At 39.9% G+C, this 19,755-nt stretch overlaps 1 protein-coding gene across 1 annotated transcript in view; it reads left to right on the top strand.

Annotated features, from left to right (window-relative positions):
* Window positions 1-19,755, top strand: part of zmat4a (zinc finger, matrin-type 4a) — a 188,942-nt gene that overhangs the window by 57,300 nt on the left and 111,887 nt on the right. Inside the window, exon 3 of the mRNA XM_035910658.2 lies at window positions 6,912-7,001. Within this exon, the coding sequence (XP_035766551.1) occupies window positions 6,912-7,001 (90 nt within the window). The remainder of the gene's footprint in view (window positions 1-6,911; window positions 7,002-19,755) is intronic.

Raw genomic sequence — 19,755 nt, 5'->3', positions numbered from 1 at the left:
TTTTGGTGAGCTTTTTTTTGCTTGTCAACTTGTGACTGACAAGTCATTGGGCAATCGGCATCTCCTGGGCAATTTTTGTTTCCCTTATAATGGCCATAAATTGTCAATTTGGGCTCAGTGTTTTATTTGGTATGACCCATAAACTCATAAAGAGTTTTTACTGAGGTCTATAAGAAGAGGAGCAAAGTGCTATTTTCCCATAGACTTTCATGCAATTGGAAATGTTTGTTAAACCACAGCAGTCGCCCTCTGGTGGTCATTAAATATATTGCAATTCAAAGGGCCTTTCAATTTGACTTCACTTTTCAGACCTGGAAGGATGTCCGCGTAGCTACGGTGTCCACCAGATTTTGAGACACCTCTTTTAAAACCACAAATGTTGTGCTGCAAGAAAAAGTCTCCATCATCAAATAAAAAAAATAATAATTTAATAATTGAGGTGGATCCTCCAGAGATCAGGAAGCTCTCTTTAAAATGTATGGCCCTCTATTATGTAAGAGGTAGTGAGATATTTCAGCATGGACTGAAGTGGTGAGCCAGAGAACAGCTGCACTTCCAGCATAGATAAAACTGCTTCAATGTGGCGTGGTCAAATGCTGACGTCGACCTGCAGAGATTCTTTTTTTTATTTTATTTTTTCAGTGATATCCATGTTGGCTTTGTGTGTAGGTCCAATTCATCATAACTGACAGGGTCCCAGACTTCCCTACTCTGTACCAAGTTTACAGTCACCTGCAGGTGATAGCACACATTGCTGACAATGCACAGAAAACACAGCATTCCCACGGGCACTGTGTCTTAAAGAAGTACTTTTTTTTTTTTTACTGGCTTAGTCAACATTTCCCTGCCTTCCCTTCTGGTAATTTGTTAGGGCTACATAGTGACTTCTTATCTGCAGGCCTCCACATTTTTTTTCTTAATTTTTGAATCAGCTTTTGGCTGCTTCATCACCTAAAGAGATTGCTCTGCACATCAGCAGCCACGTTGATGATGAAAGGACGGGTAGGGTTTGGCCATCTAAGCCAGAAAAAAGTAATTTTGCTTCAACCACAATAGCTAGTGCCATGGCTACCAATATCAAAGGGGATTAGAACACTGTAATGATCATAATCCAGTCACGCAAATTCAACAGCATACATCTTGCACACTCTCATTTAGAGTGTCTCTTCTTAAAACTTTAGCATGTGTGCACAGTGTTCAAATCCCTGCTTATTCTCTACTTGTTCTGCAGTTCTGAAGGATGCATGCAACAGTGCTGTGCAGGTTTAACATTTGGTAAAGTACAGTGGGAGGAGGCTACATGGGTCCTCCTGGCACAAGCAAGAGCCAGGATGAAAACTCCCACATAAATGACATCAGCTTTTCAAATATACACTTTAATTAAATTTTCAAGAGAGAGTGGAAAATTGCTCTTAAGATGCTTTCAACAACTTTTTGCCGCAAGCATTGGAAATATTTTTTAAATAACTTAACAGAAAGTAAAATAAACAAGTTGTTCATTTGAGTTCTCATATGAAGCACTGGAATGTCTCTTTTGTGGATTCTTGGAACATCTGTGCTTCCTGTTAGTGGATTCTCTGATCGTGGCTATTGGTGCATGACAGTTTTTTTGTAATTAAATGATTTTCCTAAGTAAACATGCTGACAATATAAATGAGAAACAGAAGGTAAAGATAAAAAAGCTTTTTTTTGGTTTATGAGAAGTGATTTCCTCTCAAACATGAGAAGAATGACGAGGTTTCACAGCTGTCCTGTGGGAATTCCACATTGATCCGTGCTCATCCGACAAACACGGGCACACTGGAATGCCTCAAATGATGCTCCACCACAACCTTTTCGATTCAACACCTTGGCTCTGTTATGCGTTTTATCCCATTCATGGGAAGGATCACTGGATATCAATGCAAAGTTCTCACTTTTATTAATATGATGAAACATTTCTATCCCGATAGGAGTGGCCTTTTCTAGGATGACAATGCCCCTGTCCATTGGGCACAACAGCTCACTGAATTGTTTGATGAGTGTGAAATGATGTGAATCATATGTTGTGGCCTTCACAGTCACTGCATCTCAGTGCGATCGAACAACTGTCGGACATTTTAGACTAGCATGTTAGACGGCTCTCTCTACCACCTTCTTCAAAACACCAACTAAAGTAAATGTTTTGATAGAGTGATCTTCTATCCCTCCCATTTACATTTGTTGTTTTTTTTTTGTGCATATATATGCACTCACCTCACAGGAAATTGAAGTTAAACTCTAGTCGATTGTCTTGCTGCTGTGCCCTCAGTGTGGAATAGGATTTCTCCCATAATCAGCATTCATTATTACATGGCCTGCCCAGGCCCGTAGCTGAATGTGAGCCAGCTACATGTGGCCACGGCACCAAACGCAGGATTTTAACAAAAAAAGTCTGCATAAAAAATATTTTAAATCAACCTAGCATTTTTCAATTCAGCTTTATTCTCAGATCTGTGATTTTTAATTTGCAGAGCCCCATTTAATAAATCTGGTGGGTAGTGTTTCCCAGACTTTTCCCAGTCTTACAGGCTGGGAACAGGTTGGGTTATGTGCTTTTCCTCCCTCATCACTCTATGAACATGCCACATTCCTCTGTGGTGCTGCTTCTGTACCAGACGATACTACAGCGCTGCTTTTAGTGGAGCTGCCTCAGAAAGACCAGAAAATGCTGTGGCTCACTCTACATTTCTACAGGCACCAGAGATTGTACAGGCGTTGTTGGGCAATCCTCACCTATTGGTGTGTGTGGACCATATGAAGTCCTCTATGACGATCATGAAGAAGAATTTAAACTTCCTGCCCTGCTCATCTGGGATTGCATTAGTCTCTCCATATCCTCATCAAAGCCACAATCAGCTCCTTGATCTGTTTGATATTTAGGTTAAGATTGTTGTCCCAGCACTATCATCTGTGTTAGATAATTTATCTCCAAAAAGGAGAGCAAAAAGGAAGATTGGTTTTGTAAGATGTGATTGATCTATCTATTGTACCAATGCTAGCTAGCACAAATTTAGTGTTTTGTACACTTTGCCAGTTTTTATTTACATTTTTCTTCCTTGGTATATATTTATTGAAGTCTTGGTAGCCGGGGATTGGGGTCCGCCAGGGCCTCAGCTCCTGGCAGCTGCCTGGCACACAATGCCTACGATGCCTCCTGCGGGCGTTGGGCCTGCAGGAAGATGGGCCCATGTCCTTTTTTCGGGCTGTGCCCTGCCGGGCCCCATGAACTAAGGCCCGGCCACCAGATGCTCACCCTCAGACACCCTCCCCGGGACTGGCTCCAGGGCAGGGCCCTGGTAACCCTATCCCGGGCAGGGTGAACTGTCCCCTAGGTGTTCTTCTCATAAGGGTCTTCTAAATCGCTCTTGGTTCAGGCATGTGACATGGATGCCTCCTCGGTGTATCCTGGGTGAGATGTTCCAAGCATGTCCCACCGGGGGGAGGCCCTGGGGCAGACCTAGGACATGCTGGAAAGATTGTATCTCTCGACTGGCCTGGGAACACCTCGGTATTCCCCCGGATAAGCTGGAGGACGTGGCTGGGGAGAGGGAGGTCTGGGCTTCTCTGCTTAGGCTGCTGCCCCTGCAACCCAGCCCCAGATAAACGGAAAAAGATGGATGGATGGACAATATATATTTCGATTATTCTTTACATGTTTTTTATGAAATAGTGAATGGCCAAATTCATTTTTAGAGATTTTTGTACAACGTGTAACAAGAAAGAAGAAATTTGACACATAAGTCAAAGAACCAAAAGAAGAAAGAAAGAAAAATAATCTCGTCACAGTTTTAAAGCCTTTATTGTGAAAGCAACACATTTTGTGTGGTGTACCAACTTTTATGCAGTGTCATGTGAGACTCTTTTGGCATACAGATGAAAAATATATCTTCACACATCATCAAACTGCTTGAACAAAACCACACTACCTGGTTCTGCCAAAAAATAAATCATTTTATTTTAGCCAGTTTATCGGTAAGTTTGGGAAAAAATTAGAATTTCAAATAGTCAAATTTCCGTCCTTCTTTCAGTTTGAAACATTCCCTTGTTGCTCTAAAGAGTAAAACATCATGCACAGATCAAGACCAGAGTTTTATATAACACTAGAATGCTTTGTTTGTATTTATTCAAGCTAAAAGTTGAAAATTCTTTTTTTCATGCAGATATAATATAAAACGTAGGTGATCAAACCAGCTCAGATTTTAATGATAAGTGCGGAGTGAATATTCATGCGCCCTTCCTGCTTTTCAAGCTCTGTTTGTTTTCTTTTTAAAGAAGCAGCAGAGCTCATGTTGCTGTGTCTCTGCCAGGAGACCAGACAGGCAAGACAGATACATTCACGCAGGCTTGCTCTCACCACGCTGCCCAGGCAGGATGAGTTTGCCCTTGTAAAGAAATGCATACACATGGATGTCTCTGATACCCCTGTCCGCTGGAGTAAGGCATCAGGCCCTGTTAAGGCTGCTACTATACATGCTTCACTAGACTTATTTTGTAGCTATCACTCCTCTGTGGCATTCTTTAAAAAGAAAAATTGCAATATCCAAGGATGTTTTCCTTCACCTCCTACTTCCTCCTCCTACCTTGTGTCATTCCCCTTGACTTCTATAGCATTACATCCTTAAGCAGAGTCATTTTCAGATGAACTAATCTGTCCTCCCAAATCCCGTCTTTCTCCTGTCATGGCTGTGCTATCAGATCCTGGGGGATTGATGGGCTGCCGGTAAGAAGACTCCTGCTTCAACCTCAGTAAACCGAGCACTAGTTATCAATTCAGTCCAGTATCAGGGATCGGAAGAGTGCACCTCATTTGACGGCCTTCACCTATTTTTAATGGGTCCTCTAACCTAAGCCAGTAATTTGAAACAAGAGGGAGAACTAAAGGGTAGAAGAGTTGTTCTGAAAGTTTTTCTTTTTTGTTTGAACAACATCATTTTTTTTTTCAAATAAGCTCCAGAAAATACTGATGTAAAATTTTGTATTTTGGTCTAGACAGCCCTAAAATGTGATGTCCACATATGTGGAGGCCAGGTCCTAGGAGGTTAATGCAATATCTCTCAGCCTTTTCCTGTAAAAGCATATTTTAAAAGCAAACTGCCTTATTAGAAACACAGGAACTTAACAGGACAGTTTTTCAACATGATATTTATCATCTGTACAAGCACAGGCTTTATAAATGGCAGATCAAAAATATATAAGGAAAGTTTATATTGCAGTTTTGGTTTTAAATAGGTCAGTAGCAGTGGTTCAGGCATGAACAGGGTGTCTCTTAGTACTGTGGCAGAGAAGATATGTTGCAGGGGCATCCGATGTTCCAAATATATCTTCTGTTCCCGACACTCTGTGTCCCAGTAGGCCTCACAACAACTTGGGATCTCTTATCATTGATGGAACAATAACATTCTGACCATTCTCAGGTGAAACATAATTTCTCCCATAACAGAGCTGGATGTCAACGTTTTGGATATATAGTATTTGTTGATAAGGGAACAGTCGGTTCTCATAGTCAACTTGTTGGAGACCAGAGCAACTTGGACAAGGTTTTCAGTGATTATTACCAAGTGGTTTGCCTGGATTGGAGTGTCCTTCATCCAGCTCAAGAACATTTGGGCATCCAGAAAGATGACCCTGACTACCAAGATCCAACTGTTCAACTCCAAAATGAAGTCATTACTGCTTTACAGGGCTGAAACCTGGAAGACAAATAAAACCTCAAAATGCAAAATCCAGAAATTCCTCAACAGCTGTCTCAGAAGGATTCTTCACATTCGAAGGCCAGATACAATCAGTAACATCAAACTAGGGGAAAGAACCTGTCAACTCCCAGTAGGGGAAGAAATGAGGAAGAGAAGATTGTGCTAGGTAGGGTACACTTTGCGCAAACCGCCAACCAACATCACCAGGCAGGTTCTCAGGTGGAACCCCAAGGCAAAAAAGCAAAAGAGAGGCTACCCAAGAAACACCTGGCGACGAGACTTCGTGGCAGAATCAAAAATGATGGGCTTACACCACCTAGAAAGAATGGCCCAGGACAGAAAACTCTACCTTTGGCGGCCCATACCCTGGGAGGGGTGACAGGCAGTAGTAGTAGTTGCCTGAAGCGGAGAAATCTCTATGGTTTCATCCTTACCCCTTTCGTATTGCCATTTCATTGTGAAAATGTCTTTTTCTTGTTTCTGCAGTGTTATCAATGGTTTGCCTTGAAATATTTGCAATTAATAGGACGTTTACTAAGCCTCTGTGTTATTTTGCACTCAAATTACCATCTTGCTGCAACTACTTGAACATTTATGTAGAAATTTCTGAATTTGTTTCAAATGTACGAATTTCTGGCTGGACTCTGAATGTACGTTGTTAATGTAATTTTCTCTGTAAGCAGACAACTGTAGATTTATGATTTTCAGGGATTTATCGATAATCGCTGTGCTGTCATAGATTGCATGTAATTGTCAATTTGTTCAATGATAAGCTGATAGCAAGCTGACTCCATTGTATTCTCATTTTATTACGATCTTGACACACCTACGTATTGAGGCCTGACGACAGCTATTGATTGCAAGTCTTTGTAGACTTGGGCCCCATCTTTGAAGCAAACATTTCAAAGGCAACAAGATCACAAGTTTGTTGCAAAAGATTGCAATAATTTGTTCGTGTAATGGTCTCCAACCACTGTGTGACTGTCTGGGACAAAGCCTGGGACAATGGGATTTAGCCTTCTTTTTATTCTGATCCACACATTTGGGTGATGTTTTTAAACTCAACCAAATACATGTATTTTGTCTTGTTGTTTACTGTTGAATTTATATCCATGTATTTATTTGACAAGAATATATTTGATGTATATACCTATTTACATTTTAGATTTGAGTCATTTCCTCTTTTTTCTCTTGCAGAGTCGGAAACATGCCAACAAAGTGCGACTGTATTACATGCTACATCCCGTGGATGGAGGTTGCCCTGCCAAGAAGCTCAGATCAGACAATGTGAGTCCTGTGTGAATTCTCTTCATCCTGCTGTGTGTTTGCCCACAGCCTTGGTAATCACCGAGAAACACACACACACACACACCTCAGCCCCAGTCCACCCCTGCTGGTCTCATATGGAAACCTTTAATGGATTTTTCACAACAACAGCCGTGAGACTCGCTGGGCCCTTGTGCTTCAGAATAGGTGACTGATAAACAGCGTTGCCACATTTTTAGACCAATGAACAATGCGATTGTGATAGCACTGCTGGCGATGCCAGAGGATGTCAACCTTGCATCAAACACAAAGGCGCATTGTTTGGTGTCCGGCCCTCACAGCCATTACTGTCATGTAAATTTGAAGCATGCGATGTGTCTGACAGACACAATTATGTGTGACTTTTGTTCCTCTTTTTCTGCACTGAGGAAGGGTGAAAACACGCTTCTAACATCCTCTTTGCAGCTCTGCCAGCACACAGATAAGCATCACAGTGTGGAAATTTCATGGTGGGTGCTGATATTTGATGTAAGCGTCATGGTGAAAGGTGCATTTCCAATCCAAGTCGAGTTTACAGCTGGAGTGTGGTGGTGGAAGACTTGAATGTAGAAGTGGACAGACTTTGATGAAGAGACAGGGAGAGGTCTGTGCTTTGATTACTGAGGGTTTGCCAGCTATCAGTAAAGAAATCTGGGTTTCTGAACCAGATAAGGACATGTCAAGGGATGCTATTGCATTCGCTTGCTGCCTCAGCTTGTCATCTAATCCTGCTGCTCTTGTTCTTTCTCCTCTTGTACCCATCTACACGGGTTGGGAAGATGTCACACGCCTCCATTCTCTGAGTTCTCTAGTTTTGGATAAGTTCCTTTCCTCTACCTTCCAACCATTCCTTTCCTGTTTCCTTTGTTTTCTCTTATTTTACTTTCCTATGTTTTTTTTATTCATTCCTCTTCTTCTTGAATTTCTTTACCCTATCTCCTTTTTGGTCCTAGTATGTTTTTCTACTTTTTTGTTTCTCTTCCACTGATTTCTTTCCTTTGTGTTTCTCACTTACTTATTACTGTTTTTGGTTTTGATGCATTTCTTATTTCATACTCCTTCCTTGCTTCCTTTTTTAACCTTCTTTCTTTCCCTTCCTGTGTTGCTATTTTTGCATTAGATATTTTCTCTTCTTGCTTTATAAGTTTTTTTTCTCCTCTGTTCTTTTCATTCTTTACCCAAAACTTTTATTCCCCTCTTTTTTGCCTTTACTTTTCCTGTCATCTATTTTCTTTTATTTAATTCTCAGATTATTTTTTTTCCTCTCTTCTTTTCCTCTGCACTCGTTTTGGGCTTCATTTTCTGGTCCACTTTTCATTTTCCCTCTCTCTTTCTCTTTTCTCATTATCTTTGTTTCTTGTTTCTTATTTATCTTTGTTTAATATGTATTTTCCTCTCTGATCTTTTGCTTTATCATTTGTTCCTTCTTTCCCTCCAACAAATGTCACTATATTCAGCGTTTTGTTTATAATCAATTTTCTTCTCTTTCCTGTTTACTTTCCTTTCCGTGCGCAGACACCATTACCTCTTATACCTTTAGTGTAGTTTTCTCCCTAGTTTTCTGGCCCAGAGTCAGGCAACACCATGCCTAAACTGGAGTCAGCTGATGTCCTCTCTTAGAGCTCAAATCAATATCAGAGTCATTTCTTGAAGTAAACCCCCTGGATCCAGAGAAGCATTTATGGACCTGCAGTCCAAATATTAAAGCTGTTAGAATTTTGTGTGTAGCTGTCAGAGTTTGTGTCTGCATTGCAATGGCTTTGTCACCACCCACGGCCAGAAGATGGCTTCTACATGGACCCTGTTGTATTACTACAACATCCTTCCATTCTGTAGCATTAACATGGAGGGGGAGTTCAAATCAGAGGAGCTTGACAAGTTTTTCTGCTGAGCTGACATTGCAGGCTGCTTCATATGAGGGAAGTTTGTGGTATGTAGTAGGGATGCACCGATACCACTTTTTTGGAAACGAGTACGAGTATGAGTACTTGCATTTCAGTACTCGCCGATACCGAGTATTTAATAAAAACATGATTTAAATTTACAGGTAACAGCTTTAGTCCTATAATTTAACAAAAAAAACAAAACAAGGGACTGGTTTGGAATTAAGAACATTTATTTAAAATGAAAAGCATGTTGTATGCAACATATTACAGAATAAATAATTATGAAAAAAAATTTAAACAGTGACAGTGCAACTCAAGTATTGTTTTCAGTTTATTGTAAACTCTGCCGCTTTGGACAACACAAGGGGCATTAATAAACATCTTTGCTATTTAGTGCACAATATTTGAATAAACTAACAACATCCACCAACATAGAACTGTGGCAGTCAGTGCAACTGAGGTAGGTATTAACATCAAGTCTAAGATGACTCACTTAATGGAGAGAAAAAGTGAGTGGCAGGGTTTTTTTTTAAGAAAAGTAGCGTTTCTGCATTATCAGCAGTCAGACTGTTTCTGTTTTCATCTATAATGTGTGACACTGAGCTAAAAAGCCTTTCACTTTCCACACTGCTACATGGGGCTGAGAGGCATTTACTCATCTGTTTCTCTGTTTAGAAGTCTCACAAGCACAGTCACAGCTGGTGTTAGTTCCTCAAAGCGGGGCGAGGATGGCAACAGTCGTCTCCATAAGAGCCCATTGGTGAGCGGTGAGATAGTCAGAGAGTTCATGCTCGGACACCCCCAGCACTCGCTTTTGCTCAATGAGGGACTGGAGCATGTGATACGTGCTGTTCCAGGGTGTCTGTACGCCCTGCTGCAGTCTCTTAATTGGCTGGTTGAGCTGTCCCTGAATGTCCTCGAGGCGGGAGTAGGCTAAGGCGGAATGTTTAAAATGCCCAACTATTTTCCGTCCCACTGCTATAGCATCAGCTATGCTCCTCTGTGCTAATAAGCATGGGTAAACTCTTTGTACTCGTTGTCGTGTTGGGATTTTGGTGCTTGATTAAATTACTTGTGTTAAATGCGCTACCTTTTGAGCCTCCTCTGGACAATTTCGCTGAGCACACTTTGCAGTCCGCCTTTGTTTTCGCGTCTTTGTTCACTTTGAAATAGTTCCACACGGCTGACTTGTCTCCCCTGCCCTTCTCTCAGCTCTGAGCTGCCGCCAGGGCCTGGGGGTGGGCACTCGGGGCCTGGGGGCGGGCACTCGGCGCCTGTGATTAACACCTTACATGCTGCCCGCTTAAACGTAGACAGGTCTCAGACCGTGGTATCGGGGGACTTTTAACGAGTACGAGTACTTTAGAAAATGAGGTATCGAGGCCGATACCCGATACCGGTATCGGTGCATCCCTAGTATGTAGTAATGTGTCGGTCGCGAACGAAACAGCTCTTAGAGCCGACTCTTTGAAGTGAACGACGCCAGCCGTGGGTGTTTTTTTTTCTTTCTCTCACCCTCTCTCTCGCATTTTTCTTCACTTCACTCTGCACGCGAGCCTTGTGCTTGCGCTGGGAAGAGGGGGGAGGGGCGGTAGTTACGCTCTCAGTAGCACAGGAACAGAGCAGGAGGGAGAGAGAGAGAAAGAGAGCCAGGGACAACAACGTCACATTAGAAAGGTATAGTAATCATCCACAACTATTTTCAGTTGCAGATGATAAAGGATTCAGAAAATTTAATCATGCAGGCCCATATGACAGAGAATATGCATCTTCTTTTTGTTTTCATATTTTAATTTATATTTAATTGTGTTGTGGTTTGCAGTGTTTTGTGTTGTTTCATTTTAAATTTGTTTAAAAGGAAAAAGTTTGGTTGGTTGGTTTTTGTATTATATGATTTATTTATTACATTTTATGTGGAGTGAATAAATAAAAGTATATTTACGGTGACCCTTAGAGACAAAGCACGTACAAACTCCAAAGCACGTACAAAACACAACAGAAGTGCTCCAGGATGCTAGGGGCAGTGTTGAGCTTTTGTTACCTAGTGGCTACACAACCCAGGAAGTACCAACGACCGGATTTGGTGTGTGGTAGTAACAGGTAAATGAACTTTTTTTTTTTAATTATTTGAATATATATGAGTGCTTGTGTATAAATACACAAACAATACACATATGCTTTCAATTGTGTAATTTAAGTGATCTAGGTAGCTGTTTTGGAAGTTCAGTTAGAAACGCTAGAAATGTGTTTTGGAGTTTCTACGTTATTTGGAGTTTGTACGTGCTTTGTCTCTAGGGGCCACCGTATATATTTATATATAAACATGTATAAATAAAACCACATGTTTTTAAAGTAATTCCTTTTGTTCATGATTTTATATTGTTGTTAATAATAAATTAATTAAAGCAACAAAACAACCTGAAGAGCCGGTTGGGAGCCGAGCCGAAAGAGCCAGTTCTCTAAAAAGAGCCGGAATTCCCATCACTAGTGGTATGTGTGATCACACATGTGATGCAACCTATAGTAGGTGAGGTCTGGTGCTGGTGTGGTATGGAAGAGTAAGGGTCAGGATGAAGACAAGTAAAGGTGAGATGAGGCTTTGTTCAGTCTTCATATACACAGATATGTCCATATAAAATGAACGATAAGAAAATGAAATATCGCAATAGAATATGGGTAAAACGCGCATGCGCAGTGCCTTTGTTTTCATACGCACATGGCAGAAAAAGCATGGCGGCGACGCAGAATGAGAAGGGCGAAAGTGGATCATTGAATGAAACGGATGAATCAGAATTGGTTTGTAAAAATTCTGCAACTTCAGTGGTGTGGAACTGGTTTAGCTTTCGTCTGTCAGATACACAACAAAGCACTATTTTTTGTAGCACATGCTGGCGGGCCGTCGTTATTACCACGTTTTTTGGAAAATACGGCACACTTAAAATCAATCCTTTAATTTTTCTGAAAATCGACAGTGCCCCTTATAATCCCGTGTGCCTTATGTATGAATTCTGGTTATGTTTACTGACCTCGAAACGATTTTATGTACACAGCGCTCGAAAATCTGTCAAATGCTTTAGTACGACTTTGCTAAGCTACGAACCCGCACCGCTTGATAGATTGTTGGAGCATTACGGCTATTGTAGGCAGGAGCCTTGTAGAGTGATATGTACCGTGCTTCAACATATATTACCGTATTGTGTGTGTATAACCTCTTTTTACGTTTTGTGGATATTCTACATGGTTATGCTGAGGATATGTCGGCCAATTTCCACTGGAAATGCCTTTTGGTTAAACTGTCAGCAAGGAATTTGCATTTTCACCGTTAAATTCTTATATAACTTTAATGCACATAAAAAACAGCTGCTTGTTTAAGTGTAAATACATTGATGGTTTTTTTTGGTTTTTGCACCAATAAAGTTGTAGAGTTGTAAAGTATTTTGTCTAGTGTCAATTATATCGTCAATATCGTCATTATATCTTTATCGCAAAATTCCAAATGTATATCGTGATAAGTATTTTTGGTCATATCGCCCTGCTCTAGTATGAAGACATTCTTTTTATCGAGAAGAGAAAAAAATATTATATATATATTTGTAAACTGGGTGAACAGAGTTGAGTTTTTAGGGGCTTCACTGATGCCTGCAGAGGAACAGAAAAGTTTCTGCCTACCTTTGATTAAATTCAAAGTTCTGAAGATGCTTCCCTGTGCTTGTGTGTGTTGCTCGGTTCCAAATAGAAAAGTAATTTTCACATTTATTTTTGTTACTGCAGTTGTACAGTAAAAAAAGTTAAAAACAAAAATGATTAGGCATCAATCAAATTTGAATTCATAGTACAGTAGGTTACATTCCAGGTGGCACCCACTGCTGACAGTGATTTTATTGCTTGTAACGAGATGCCATCCACAGGGAAAGCACCATCAAACCTGTCTATAGAGACAGGCTCCCTCCCCATCGGCATTTTACGTATCAACTAATAGGCACATGGACCTCTGTAGAGGGGGCAGAAGGATCTCTAGGTCATGTGGTTTGATGCAGAATCCTTTCATTAGTCTAGAATGAGAGCCAAGGGACCCATTTGGACCTGACAGAACAACTCCTCTGAGCCTTCCTGCAATTCAAATTAAATCAACCTCCGGGTTAATGTCTGTTCCAGGAGGGAGAGCTCCTGTTTTACTGTTAGAGAGCGATCAGGATGATGGGGTGTGAAGGGTTCACTCATTTCTGCAGCAAATTCTCAGCCTTGCTTTGATAGTTTACTTTCTGCACTCTCTTGCCTCATCACTAATACTGTATGTTTGGACCAATGTTTGCGCCACATTCATTAAATTTTGAAATCACATGAGAGAAGAGGGCTTTGTAGTTAAATGAATTTCTAAAATAGATCTGAAATATTCTTTGTTAAACTTGTTTCTACAGAAATAATTTCAGTCACAAAGGGTTTTGCTTCCCTTTTGGAGCATATTGGTCTTTTGATCATCGTGTTCTCAATATGTATGTATGTATGTATATATGCAATATGTATTTGTTTCTGGGTATCCCTTGATGTAAAAGTAGAGACTACTGACTGATACTTTAAATACCTGTATTCTTTACCAGTCATCTGAGCAACAAATTTGAAAATTACACTGTTATTATTACAGTGATTAGAAAGATAGTGTCTAATTATAACATATTTTATTTTAGTATATCCTCAAAAGGTTCAAGACACAAGCCTGTCTACAGGCATGTGCCATCTATCTTTACAGTTCCTTGAAATTTATTCAATATCTTCAGTGGCAGTATTTCGGATGTCCGAAGCCTAAGATTAAAACAATTTTTTCTTTTAGTATGTGTGCATGGCAGTTGCGTGATTTTAAAGACTTGTGGTGCAGATAAATTAGGGCAGAATCTGTGTTTTAATAAAACAAGTCAACCAAACAACCAAAATAGATTGTCTGATCCATAAAATGTACTCCTCTTTTTGTACATTCTGTCAGTCTGCCCCAGGGCAGCTGTGGCTACAACCGTAGCTTGCCTCCACCAGTGAGTGAATGCGAGAGTGAATGAATAGTGGCGTTGTAAAGCGCTTTGGGTGCCTTGAAAAGCGCTATATAAATCCAATCCATTATTACATACAAAATACAAAATAAATAATTCACTAGATTTAATTCCTGACACTTGACATACATTTTGGGGTACACACTGGGCTGGGTAGGGAGAAGGAAAGATTAAGCTCTACAGTCACCTGTTTATTCATTTAGAAATTAAACTTTTTTAAAAATTGGAGCCACTGGACAATTTGGACACTCTCTACCTGTCATCTTAGGTTAGAACTACAGGCTTTAAGGCTGTTACATTGATTTGTGTCTTTTGTTGTTCTGGAACACTGACTGCATTGTAAAAAGCAAATTTACAGTTTCGCATGTGCGTTACTTCATTCTGTTGTTGTTTTTATTCTCTTAAAGCAAGGCACATTTGCTAACTTTCAGTGGTGTTGATCTCCCAAAGGGTGATTCACTCCTGGACCTTTCAGCTAGCGCCGGCATTAGAACTTTCATTGGTCCGTTAAAAGCTATCTGAAAATGTCTCATAAGAGTAGTCTCTTCACGATTTGCTGTAGTTACACAGCATCGCCAAAATTATTTTATATTTTTCAAGCAAATCGACACCAACTTTTTTTGTGTATTTTTTTAAGCTGGTTGAAAAAATCTATGACCAAACCAGGACTAGCTTCACACATTGCTTCATCTTTGCTTTTTTAAATGTCACAGTAAATCTGTGTTTGGTCTGTAGTCTGACCTTAGGCCCTTGGTAAAAGGGCACATTGCCTTGATGGGAAAGGCTCCGCTTAAACTACACAGATGTGATGCGACCAGGCTGTGCTTATAAGGTGGCACTATCTAAAAATACACTCGGCAGCACAGCCTCCAGAGACTGTGGGAGTGCGTACGGCCTGGCGTGACCCGATGTCTGGACCCGGTTGAGCTGATGGCATCTGACAACTGTACACGCTCTTGGTCATGCTAGTCCCGGTGATAACCTGCTCTCATGTAAAGGAGGAGGGGGTGTCAGTCAATGCTTGCTTTGTGGATGGCGATTGTAAAATGGCATGTTTGGGATTGTGGCTTCATTTGTTCAGATTTTTTGTACCAGTCAGATTAGTTTTGCGATCACTGACGTTTTACTCTGTTAAAGCCAGACAGACTCTCATAAATAAGATTAAATTGTTTAGTAAAAGAAACGTTGAAAACCCGTGAAACTGCAAAGCAGTTATTGATGCTACAGTTTTATCAGGCAGACGTGAGTTCAGCACCCATAGTTTGACTCTACTGCATTTTCGTTTCTGTGTTGGCTGGTCAGTCAGCCTTCTGTTCTGACATTTAAACAGAACAGTATGAAGAAAAATTAGGATTCAGATAGCCCTATGAGATCTGCACATTCAGCTCTGATAATGCTTTGACATTGCAAAAATATTTTGCTTGAGCCAGCAAGGTTTTTAGTCGATAGCAGGATGGGAAATGCCTGTGTTGTACATGAAGGTTGAGCGGTATAAATTAATATATAAAATGTACATTTGATAGACTATTTTACTGCAAGCTAGACATTTGTTGACTGCTGATTTTCACATTCGCATCATTATTTTACATGACTTTTTAATGATAATCAAATTCATCTTTTTTATCAATAACTGGAAAAATGCTTAAACTATCGTTTTTTCCACATCCTAGCACTGTGTCTATTAATTCTGTTTCAAGAAGAGAACCTCCAGCAGAACAGTGCTTAAGGAGAGGCAGACATCTGGTTGACCTGTGAATATCTGTTCACTTTTAAAAGTGAAGACAGTTTTACAGCTAAGTCTAAAATAGGTTTCACTACAGTTAGTATTTACCGCAGTGGTCAAATCCAGTAGTCGAGTACCAGAAAACAGATGTTGTCTTTGCTTTCCTTTCTTAGGTGGTCATGATTCTGCGGGTTAATGAAATGCTGACCCTGAGCTCTCTAGCCATTATGTCAATATTTGAACTTCTATCCATCCATACATCTGTTTTTTAAAACCACTTATCCAGTTAAGACCAGTTTTGAATCACCAATAAACATCACAAGCTTGTCTTTGGAATATGGAAGGAAGTAGCCAGAGAGTTCACAAAAGCACAGAAATACAGAACATACAGTACTGACTTCACACAGAAATGTCCCAGCCAGCTGGTGGATTCGAACCCACAGCCTCCTTTCTCTGAAGCACCACCACTACTGCATTACTGTGCCAGTCACTCGTCCATCTATTTAAATTTAATTTAAGGAATAAATGTGGTTCCACTGCTAGTAACATGTAAGCATCTTGATGTTGGATGAAACCACTCTCGCAGAAATGCAGCATGAGGTGCCACTATTTCTCAGGATGTTATATAAAAGCTATGCTCTTGACACCTGATAATAGGACAAATTCACTATGTTCTTCCCATATCAATATGAACATAGTCATCATATAACAACTACACAGGAGAAAACATTTTTCCACAATACCTCAGGGATGGCTACATATTGTTGTGTTGATGTGTTTGTCATGCCTCATGGTGCCACTTCTTAACACCAGGGTAGGTTTCATTTATGCCTATTAAAGGCTGTTAAAATAAAGCCACTAATGTTTATGCTGTACCACTAGTGCATAGGCAATACTGTTTTCATCCAGTTCCACATTTTGAAGCAATACACAGTGATCAAGAGAAGAAATAATGCAATAAACAAACCCACTCTCTATATATGTTGTACTGGAAAAAATGTAGCTAATTCTCATTCTCACAGAAGGCTGACGGAAAACAAAACAAAACAAAAAATCTTTTAATTCTGCTCTGATGTGAAAACAGTTTTCTCTATTTTTTTGGTTGTTAGCATTTTTGTGTAAATGCTAACAGCACTAAGATGTCAGCTAAATACAAATTTTAGCACGCTAACTTAAATTCTATGACCCTGACTTTGTGCTAACTAGTTAAAAATAGCTAAACAGCAGTAAGCACAAAATACTGGCCACTCCTCGAAGGTTCACCAGTGTGCAAAGTTTTCATCCAGTGTGGCTAATGGTTCTTACCGTGGTTTACTGGCATCCCAAAGTTCTGGAACCCTTTCTAGGATGATATATGTCAATGATGATTTGTTTCTAAACAGCCCTTACATTTCTGTAGATTATGGCATGATGTGTTGCGTTTTGAGATATTTTAACCTACTTCACGTTGCCAGACAGGGTCTATGAAAATGATTTCTTGATTCATCAGGTCTGGCAGTAATCAGGCCTGGGTGTGAAACTCAGCTTTCAGCTTTCAATATGGTTAATTCATGATTTAACGTTTTCATACAGGGCCAGGTTGATTTGTATAGCTTGTTTCCCTTAATATACAAAAGCTTAATTTAAAAACTGCATTTTGTATTTACTTGTCTTATCTTTGTCTAATAATAACATTTATTTTTATGATCAGAAACATATAAGAATTGAGAATGTGGAAAAAATAAGAAATAAGGAAAGGGACCAATCCTGCATAAATAATACACTGTAATAATTAAACTGCTGTAGACTAAAACTGGCTGTACCTTGAACAAAGTATGTACCCATGGATATAAAAATCAGTTTCACAGCCTGTTGGACTGACAGGCACACTTACAACCATTCTGTTCCATAAAATTTCCACCACTTTACTTTGTCAAACACAGCCAATATCCATTATACACATTCATGTGCGTGAGTTTTGCAATTGGTTGGATGGTTCTGGTGTAAGCCTGCCAGTTTATTCAACTGCCAGTTTCCATTAAATCAGGCCTCAAGCATTCCCACCATATCCTGGTGGGTAGATGGAGCAGTCACACTGGAGATGGCACAGGTGTCCAGCGTTGCCTTGACTGAACAAGAAGTGACTGCAGTCTTATGCTTCGTTGCCTTGACCTCTCCTTGGGCAATGTGCAGCAGATTGCACTCTTGCACACATTTCTAATAGTGTATACGTACACTACATCAGCTGCATGGCGAGGAAGCACCAGGGACAGAAAAAAAGGCCTCTGGAGGTTTGAGTTCATAGTGGGATCACATGGACAATAGCAGAACTCCATTCTGCTATTTTGTTGCAGCTTAGAAAAAATAAGATGGCATAAGTACAGCATGTAGTTTATTAAAATAAGTAGGTATCAATGCAGAAACAGAATTGTAAAAATAATAAAAGAATCAAGATGATTAGTCAAGAGCCAAGAAGTTATTTGTGTTAATGAGCAGCTGAACTGTAAAATGTATTAGAACGCACAGCGTAACGTGAGAAAAGCATAAGAATAATTAAAGTATTTCAGACCGTGCATTAGAAATCTGCTTTACATGCCAATAATACAAGAGCATAATGTTCTTATTTGCATATTTTGATAAGAAAATTCACCTTAGCTAAACAGCAGATGGAGCACCACTTGCACAGAATGTATTATTTATTGTCTGTAATGTTTGCTTCCAAGTATTTGAAATAAATACCAGGTTGCTCCTAAATGTCAGTCACTACTTAATGTAAAGTTATGCTAATATGAATAAGAGGAGCAGATATCATAATTTAAAAACATTCTCTCATAATATAACAAAAAGCTGAAAAGAGAAATGTTAAAAAGAACTATGATCCGAATTAGAGAACATTTCAGGATGCCTCTCAGTGTTGCTGCTAATCTGGCAGCTTGTGCAGAAATCGTCAGTTGTCTCACCAACTCTGTAAATCTGTCAATAATAACTTTGCAAGATGGTGAGTTGGTGGTTCCTGATGGCAGCTAAAGAGGTAACCCATCACAGTGGAAGATAGGAAACGTTATCATTTTAAGGATGCTGGACTTCCTGTACAGTTGCATGGTAAGTTATCAGAAGCTCCTTCATTGATCTTCCTCTTCCATGAGCTTCAAATCAAGCTTGTTTATATTTTAAGACTATTTTTTTCTGCTGCAGTTAGTTTTCTCTAAATTGAGTCACTCCAATCCACAATGTTAGTAATAAAAATGATGGTGACCTCATGTTTTGTTTTGCTTCAGATTCTGAGCGATGAAAGTCACCACTGTGTTTTTATTTTATTACTACTGTGATGTGGAAACACAAAGCTTCATACAGTTATAAAGAAAATCAAGATTCAGTTGCAGATAACAGATTCACATCTTGGTTTACAGTGGAAGCTGTGCAGATGTTATTTGTGCCTTTTCTTATGTTTTTGTAGATGAATAACATTTGGACACACAGTATTTTTTTCTCTAATTTTATGGAACAACGATGCAGCACTTTTAACCTCTTCTGTCTGGAAACAGTATTCTAAATCATACCTGTACTTGGAGACATTTCAGAAAGAGCAGTTAGATATCACTTTACTGCTTAGCACAAAAGGATAAATGCACACAGGCTATAGAACACAAAGCTGAGTAAACAAAAGGGCACCTCAGTGTTAGGAATCTATCAAGCCTTTCCCTGAAAAGTAATATGTCAATCTTCTGCTGTTTGAAGAATGAAATGAGGAGAGGATGATGCCTTTTCACCTGCCTAAATGTATTTGCAGCTCCCCTCAGTGTGGAACCGAGGCTAGACTCCTCCATTTCTCTCCCTAAACTGCTTCCACATTTTAAACATCCTTAGTGCTTCTTTGGAAAAGGGATGAGTGTGAATTTCTGCTCTGTAAGGGAGGTGGTCCATTATGCCCAGTGACGGGGAGGGATTTAGCAAAAACCCCTCACCGTGCAGAAAGCAGAGCCCAGCAGAATGAAGGCTAGAACTAAGAGGTGAGAGCAGTGAACTATCTGAACCTCCAAAAAGAAGAAAAACAATGGTTGTAAAAAAAAAAGGGAAAGAGAGGGAGAAAGCGTTTCTGTTCCACAGGA

This window comes from Neolamprologus brichardi, chromosome 12 (assembly GCF_056152115.1).
Source record: "Neolamprologus brichardi isolate AB-2024 chromosome 12, ASM5615211v1, whole genome shotgun sequence".
NCBI classification, from domain to species: Eukaryota; Metazoa; Chordata; class Actinopteri; order Cichliformes; family Cichlidae; genus Neolamprologus; species Neolamprologus brichardi.
Note: the sequence above shows the minus strand (reverse complement) of the source record. Positions and strands in the feature narration are given on the sequence as shown.